Source organism: Rhinopithecus bieti, unplaced genomic scaffold (genome assembly GCF_001698545.2).
Source record: "Rhinopithecus bieti isolate Rb0 unplaced genomic scaffold, ASM169854v2 scaffold_314, whole genome shotgun sequence".
In the NCBI taxonomy this organism is placed as follows: domain Eukaryota; kingdom Metazoa; phylum Chordata; class Mammalia; order Primates; family Cercopithecidae; genus Rhinopithecus; species Rhinopithecus bieti.
The window spans coordinates 486,331-494,888 of record NW_016803040.1 but is presented as its reverse complement, the minus strand read 5'-3'; the positions used below and the strand labels follow the sequence as shown (position 1 = coordinate 494,888).

The 8,558-nt window shown below is 41.4% G+C and overlaps 1 protein-coding gene across 1 annotated transcript; it reads left to right on the top strand.

Moving 5' to 3' along the window:
- Positions 1–246: 246 nt before the first annotated feature.
- AMIGO2 (adhesion molecule with Ig like domain 2) lies at positions 247–3,966 on the top strand. The gene is made up of 2 exons (XM_017885314.1): positions 247–985; positions 1,362–3,966. Exon 2 carries the CDS (start codon positions 1,425–1,427, stop codon positions 2,988–2,990), a length of 1,566 nt encoding a protein of 521 aa, XP_017740803.1. The 5' UTR covers positions 247–985; positions 1,362–1,424; the 3' UTR covers positions 2,991–3,966.
- The last annotated feature ends 4,592 nt before the right edge of the window (positions 3,967–8,558 follow it).

The window sequence follows — 8,558 nt, the reverse complement described above, 5'->3', positions numbered from 1 at the left end:
CAGACAGTCAACTGCACCGGGCGCCGGGAAAGCCTCCTTGGCCCTCGCCCCAAAGCAAAGCTCTAAGAGGTCCGGGGACTCTGGCCTGGGTGGGTAGAGAGACGTGACCTGTGCAGCCGCCGCGAAATGGGTCTCCAAAGGTGAGACCCCTCCCTCGGTGGTTGGGCGTGTCCCCTTTAGCCTTCCTGGACCCAGTTACTGCCCGGCTTGGAGCTGGACGAAGGGACGTAATTGGTAGGCGAGTGGGTTGGGGCGTCTTGACCCTAGGACGAGAGTCTGGGCCTCTGGTGTAGACCCCTGCCTCCTCCCCGCTCTGCGCGGCCGTTCAAGAGGTCCGGGTGGGCGCTAGAGGAGGAAGGCGGGTGCAGGCTGCGGGGCTGCGGGGCGGTATGAGGGGGCGCCGGCCGCCTCTCGGATTGGCTGCGCCGCCGCCCCCTCCGCACCGAGCGCCCCCCACCACGCGCCCAGCCGGGTGCCTCCCGCAGGCTCCGAGCTGCTGCCCGCAGGAGGCAGGACGCGCAGGGGTGGGACCGGCCCCCCAGCCCCTCTCCTGGCCCCGGGCGCACAGGAACCCCGGGTCCTTCAGCCTCCCGAGTGCGGAGAGGCGGGGCCGCCCGCTGCCGCCCAGCTGCCTGCGCCCCCTCCCGCGGCCCCGGCTCCGGGAGCGGGGCGCCCAGCGCACGGGCACACGGCGGCCAGAGCGCCGAGGCGGTACCTTCAGCCTGCAATGAGAGGAGCCCGGGAGAGCCCCCGGGAGCCAGCGAAGAGCTTGGCTGCTGCGTCCAGGGCTGCTGCTGCCGCTGCGGCTGCGGCTGCTTGAAACTCCTCAAAGTTGAGAGCCGGCGAGAGGCTGCCGCCCGCCGGGAGCCGGAGGGAAAGGAAGTCGGAAGGTGCAAGAGTGACGGACACGGACAGACGGACGCGCAGACCTTCGGAAGGCACCGCTTAGGCAGCCTCCCCGGAGCCCGCGAGGCTCCCCAGCTCTGTGAGTTGTTTTATGGATGGGTGGTTGCTAAGTATTTCCGTTTAATTGTTTGTAGGCTACGTTTGCGTATAGTTGTGTTTGTTGGAGGGAGTTAAAAAACAACAACGCAGGATGCACCTTAGGAAAAAATTGAGTTTCTGATGGTGGGTGAAACGGTGGTATGGAGAGAATGTGACTAAGTTTTTATAAGCACGACTAACCCAGGAAAGAGGAAAGAATACATTTAACAGTGAAGAGGCAACACAGAGCTCCCTATTGTGAAATAAAATCCATTTCAAAAGTTATTGGAAAGAAAGTAAGGTATGGCTCTTATGGGTTAACTAGTGGTAGTCAGTTTCTGCTTTTTACCCCCTCTGAAATATTAATTGTTTGCCAGGTTCACTGGTGGGAGTCTGAGCCGGTGAAAAAGACACCGGGAAGAGACTCAGAGGCGACCATAATGTCGTTACGTGTACACACTCTGCCCACCCTGCTTGGAGCGGTCAGACCGGGCTGCAGGGAGCTGCTGTGTTTGCTGATGATCACAATGACTGTGGGCCCTGGCGCCTCTGGAGTGTGCCCCACCGCTTGCATCTGTGCCACTGACATCGTCAGCTGCACCAACAAAAACCTGTCCAAGGTCCCTGGGAACCTTTTCAGACTGATTAAGAGACTGGACCTGAGTTATAACAGAATTGGGCTTCTGGATTCTGAGTGGATTCCAGTATCATTTGCAAAGCTGAACACCCTAATTCTTCGTCATAACAACATCACCAGCATTTCCACGGGCAGTTTTTCCACAACTCCAAATTTGAAGTGTCTTGACTTATCGTCCAATAAGCTGAAGACAGTGAAAAATGCTGTATTCCAAGAGTTGAAGGTTCTGGAAGTGCTTCTGCTTTACAACAATCACATATCCTATCTCGATCCTTCAGCATTTGGAGGGCTCTCCCAGTTGCAGAAACTCTACTTAAGTGGAAATTTTCTCACACAGTTTCCAATGGATTTGTATGTTGGAAGGTTCAAGCTGGCAGAACTGATGTTTTTAGATGTTTCTTATAACCGAATTCCTTCCATGCCAATGCACCATATAAATTTAGTGCCAGGAAAACAACTGAGAGGTATCTACCTTCATGGAAACCCATTTGTCTGTGACTGTTCCCTGTACTCCTTGCTGGTCTTTTGGTATCGTCGGCACTTTAGCTCAGTGATGGATTTTAAGAACGATTACACCTGTCGCCTGTGGTCTGACTCCAGACACTCGCGTCAGGTACTTCTGCTCCAGGATAGCTTTATGAATTGCTCTGACAGCATCATAAATGGTTCCTTTCGTGCGCTTGGCTTTATTCATGAGGCTCAGGTCGGGGAAAGACTGATTGTCCACTGTGACAGCAAGACAGGTAATGCAAATACCGATTTCATCTGGGTGGGTCCAGATAACAGACTGCTAGAGCCAGATAAAGAGATGGAAAACTTTCACGTGTTTCACAATGGAAGTCTAGTTATAGAAAGCCCTCGTTTTGAGGATGCTGGAGTGTATTCTTGTATCGCAATGAATAAGCAACGCCTGTTAAATGAAACTGTGGACGTCACAATAAATGTAAGCAATTTCACTGTAAGCAGATCCCATGCTCATGAAGCATTTAACACAGCTTTTACCACTCTTGCTGCTTGCGTGGCCAGTATCGTTTTGGTACTTTTGTACCTCTATCTGACTCCATGTCCCTGCAAGTGTAAAACCAAGAGACAGAAAAATATGCTACACCAAAGCAATGCCCATTCATCGATTCTCAGTCCTGGCCCTGCTAGTGATGCCTCCGCTGATGAACGGAAGGCAGGTGCAGGTAAAAGAGTGGTGTTTTTGGAACCCCTGAAGGATACTGCAGCAGGTCAGAACGGGAAAGTCAGGCTCTTTCCCAGCGAGGCAGTGATAGCTGAGGGCATCCTAAAGTCCACGAGGGGGAAATCTGACTCAGATTCAGTCAATTCAGTGTTTTCTGACACCCCTTTTGTGGCATCCACTTAATTTGTGCCTATATTTGTATGATGTCATAATTTAATCTCTTCATATTTAACTTTGTATGTGGTCTGCAAAATAAACAACAGGACAGAAATTGTGTTGTTTTGTTCTTTGAAATACAACCAAATGGTCTCTTAAAATGATTGGTAGGAAATGAGGTAAAGCACTTTAGTTCCTCAGTGTGCCAGAGAAAGATGGGGTTGTTTTCCAAAGTTTAAGTTCTAGATAACAATATCTTAGTCTTTAGCACTATTGATAATTTCAGAGCAGGCCCAGATGTGATGTGACTCCCGTTGTCCCTTTATTTAGGATATTGAAAGAAAAAATAAACTTTATGTATTAGTGTCCTTTAAAAATAGACTTTGCTAATTTACTAGTACCAAAGTTGGGCTATTTTAAGGAAAAACACTAGTGTTCAATTTCATTTTTAAAAGATGTAGAAAGAAGCATCAAGCATCAATTATAAAGCCTAAAGCAAAGTTAGATTTGGGGATTATTCAGCCAAAATTACCATTTCAGACCACAATGAATAGGCTACACTGATAAAATGTACTGGATAATGCCATATCCTATATGGTGTTATAGAAATAGTGCAAGGAAAGTACATTTGTTCGCCTGTCTTTTCATTTTGTACATTCTTTCCATTCTGTATCCTTGTACAAAAGATCTCATTGAAAATTTAAAGTCATCATAATTTGTTGCCATAAATATGTAAGTGTCAATACCAAAATGTCTGAGTGACTTCTTAAATCCCTGTTCTAGCAAACTAATATTGGTTCATGTGGCTTGTGTATATGTAAATCTTAAATTATGTGATCTATTAAACAGACCCTACTGTACTGTGCTTTGGACATTTGAATTAATGTAAATATATGTAATCTGTGACTTGATGTTTTGTTTTATTTGGCTATTTAAAAACAAATCTAAAATGTTTTATGTTATCAGATTATGCTATTTTGTGTAAAGCACCACCGATAGCAAATCTTTCCAAAATTCTAATAGTAAAGTTGATTTTTTTAAAGGGGGAGGGGAAGGCTTGAATGTGTTCTAGATCAATTTGCACCTTGTGTATGACGTTTTACTCTGATATCATTATGCACTTTAACCAGATCCAGAAAACACTTAAACTCTTACTTTGCAACCAGTTGAGAGCCCAGGAGACCTCCTTATTATCCTGTCTCTGCTTTGAGGCAATCAAGTACCCTCTCTGAACCTAGGTTCCCTCAGCTGTACAACAAAGGTTTCAGACCAGATGGTGTTGAAGGTTTCTCCCCATACTCCCCATCACTCCCCATACTGGAATGAATGATTTCTTGGTGGTCTTAGCATCATCACAGGCCTGTACTTGCTTTCTGAAACTACTACATACTGAAGGAATGCAGGAATGGGATTAAGATGACTGGCACAGCAGTGTGCAGCTTAAAGGGATGCTCCACATCATCACTCCAGCTCCTTCTCTTTTCTCAGGGACAAATGAGGCCCAGAGAGAATACTTTGTAAGGTCAAACAGTGGCAGGGATAGAAGGAGAGCTGGAGTTTATCATTCTCCCTGGTGAAGATCAGAGGTCCAAAGAAACTTTCGACTCCTTTTCAAGGGATGGGCATAAAAAGTGACCAAAACATGGCAAAGGAGAATCAAAGATTGATTCTCCTGGGGCTAAGAAAGTAGATAATTTTTAAAGGATAGGAGTGGGCGGCAGTGAAACATATTGCAGATAAGTAGATAAGGATGGAAGATCAACCACTAACTTTGGCAGTAATGGTTTTCTGTGAACATATCAGTAATAATAATAGCAATAACGATAATAATGGATGCATGGTGAGAGTTCCCTAAGTGCCATGTGGGGCTTTCAGTGGCAGACTAGGCAGCGGGACATTAAGGAACAAGTAGCCAGGAGGTGTCCTTTTAGGGAACAGTATGTAGACCTGCTGCTTGGTAGCATTGAAAAGTCCTTATTGGATGGTGTTAAAAATTACTGGCCCTGCCCCTTAAACACCAGCCTCACCCTTTAGACAATATCCTTCAGAGTCAAAGATGTTACAATCAAGCATTTTATTCTGCTTACTGCCATTAAAATAATTAGGAAGAATTCTGTGACTTGTGTGACCTTGGAAATCATCACCTCTTCTTGCTGTATAGAAACGTAGACTCAAGAGATGCTGCTGTGATTTGTTTAGGATCATACAGCTAGTCTGGACACAAGGAAAACCTCTTGATCCATGAAAGCTCTCCAGCAATGGAAAGGACTGCCACAAGGGACCATGAATACTCCAGGAATGTTTAATAGAGCTGGGACCATCCTCTGACAAGGAAGTTGGAGAAAGGATCCCTGAATTAAATCTTTTTCGGAAGGGATCTCTAAGGTTCTTCCATTCTTCAAATCCTTGATCCAATGAAAGTAAGTGTTGCATTTGGCAGGGAAATATGGACAGTGCTAGGAGTAGGGAATGGCTTTCTGGCAAAAGATAGGATGAGCTGAGATAGAAACTAAGTTACTTATAACCAAAACAAACAGACAAAAAACGAAAGAAAATCCCAAATACTGAAAAGCAAAGCTGTGTTTTGAGCAAAAGTAGGAAGGAATGTTGATAAAAAAAAGTATGAAACATTCTGAATGTTATGATGTAGAATTTTAAGTTCTTGGATGTATCAATTTTTTGATAGGAGCCTGATCACATATATTTTAAATATAGGAACAAAAGTAATTTATCCTTTTACAATTTATCTCACTGAGACCTTTTATATAATTTTCTTTCCAAGTAATAATCTAGATTTATGTAACAGTTTTTTTTTTTAAAGCCACTTAGTATTTTTTATTATATAGTTGTGAGAGGTGGAAACTCACTGGATAAATCAATCAAAGTTCATAGAAGTGAAATTTTCCAAGGCTTGGAGTATTTTTTATTATAATAAAGACACTGGGTCCACTATTCCCTATACACATATGATAATGTATTCTATAGTTGTGAGTTAAAATTTTAAAGACACTTTCAAGATCTAGATTCTGAAAGAAGCACCTAAAAGATTTTCTTATTTATAATTAATTTCTGCATTAGTCCTCACTGTTCAGTCTAGAGACATTAAAATATATTCATTTTTTAGCTTTAATTGCTTGAACTATTTGCACAGAAAAATGTTTTTTTATATTTTAAAATAAACATTTTCCTAACATTAATCAAAAGGGACGTAGATTAAACTTATGGGGATGGAAACATAAGAGGAACAGGAAGACACATTACCAGTTCAAATTCTGAAAAGATATTTGATTTGGGATCATCCTGTGAAGCACTATTTAAACAGGATACAGCCAAAGCATCCTACAGTATCATCGCTTTTCCTTTGCCATAACTGCTGCTAGCTTAGTGTCACCTTCCAGTGGTATCTAGTTTACCAAATGATCTAGCAGTAGGTTCAAAACTGGGTTTCTCAGTAGACTCGCAGGGGAAAGTTAAAGAAGCAGCGGTTTCCAGCAGCTACCCCCTGCACACTTCTCAACCAGAGATTCGGATTCAAGATTTTTGGGATAAGGTCTGCCCAACTGTTTTTTTTTTTTTTTTTTTTTTTTAAATTTACTGTGCCATTCTGATTCTACCTATTCTGATTCTACCTATTGTGATGAAACACATCCTGAAATGGCACCATAGCAAATTGTGTATTTGAGGCTTTGTCAAAATACATTCCTCTTACTTGCTAATGCATTTATTAATAAAAGAAGAATCTTAGCCCTCTAAAATATTCTCACATATTAGAAAACAGAAGAGTTTGATTCATGGACACTAAATGAAACATAGAGTAAACTGGTTGTAATTTATGACTTATATTTTTCTAAACTGGGGAACATGGAATAATTACTTTGAGATGACTATATCCCTGATTGTTTCATTTGTTAAAACTGTTTCTAGTTTGAAGCAGCTACAACAGATTGGGTTCCTAACAATAAGCTTTGGAGCTTTCAAACTTGATTAGATTATAGTAACATGAGGACATAGTCCATGGATATTTGAGTGCAGATTTCGTCTACAGAGAAGCAAACTCTTTGCTTCTCCAATGTATTAGAAGAATAGTTTTTAAAGAAAGCACAAGATTCTTTTCATGGTTCTCTCATTCCTCCCTGCCCAAGAGCCAGCCCCCGATTCATGACTATAATATGAAAGTTAGTGTGGAAAATGATGATTAATTTGCCCTTGCAAGTATTATTGGATGGTAATATATAAAAAGTAGAACTAAAAGTATTATAATAACCTCTTGAATAATTTAGAGGACTGCTTAAGCGGCCATTGTTGCTTGTGGATAGATGCCAGGGAAAGAAGCTCTTTTACAATAAGGACCAGAGTATAGAAAAATAGGCATTTTGTCAATTGTAAAATGTGCATATGACATTTATACTGGTTTTAACTTATTAAGCACCTACTAAATACCAGGGACACTGTGTGAGATAGTTTTTATTTATTATCATTCCTTGTTATAGTAGCCTTAAAAGATGGGAAATATTACTCTGTTACAGATGGCAGAAAACAACTCAGAAAGGATAAATCGTTTTCCCAGATGACCGAGTTAATAAGCTGTTTTTATCATGATAATTATTTTAAAAATATCTCTCCATAGTACTCACATAGATGTTTAACCAATAGAATGACTTTGTAAAGCGTGGGTGAGAAGCAAGTTCTCTATAAATGTAAGAGCTCGCAGCAAGTCTGGGGAGAACAGAAATGGAAGGTCAGGAGATTACAAATCATAATAAAGATGAACATGTTTTTTTCCCTATAGAATACAATGTGTTACTAGTAGCAAAATTTGAAATCTACCTAAGAAGATACGAGCTTGGTAAACTGTTGGCTCCAGTCTATTGGCTCTTTGTAGTCCAGTTGCTCTTCACACATGAAATTGCCTAATATGCAAAACAAATATCTGCTTTATCATTATAAACTATATGTCAAAATATTGAAATGAATAAATGTTTAATTTCAATATTTTTAAATTTAAAAATGACCCGAATTTATGGGTAAACGTTCTATTTGAGGGAATATCAGAGAATTTGTTTTCAATTTCTAGGAAAGTGGCAGAGACAAGTCAGACCCCATGGGAGATTTTTCCAACTAATTCAAAAAATAGATTTCTCAAGATAATTTTAACATTAGGTAGCCTCAGTAGCTTACTTGATTAAACTTCCCTATGAGATTAGCAGAGTGTCAGATATATTTGTAGAAAATTTTTGTTGTGTCCACACGATCTTAGGGTCATGGAGTCAAGAATCTAGGATCAAGGGTGATCACTGTGGTGATGAATGGCCAGTAGTAACCCAGAGAAGATTACTGGGCATTGCTAGACACTGCCATAAATGACGTATAATAACCACTTTCTCCTCCTAAAGGAGATTACAGTACAACGGAGAGTAAACAAATAAACCTATTAAGAAATCAGAGTTAATCTATCTGTAACTATAATGGCCAGTAGGAGGTGAGAAGGGAATATGCTCACAGATCTTGTTTTATTTATTTTTATTTTTAAAAATTTTTTTTTATTATACTTTAAGTTCTAGGGTACATGTGCATAAGGTGCAGATTTGTTACATA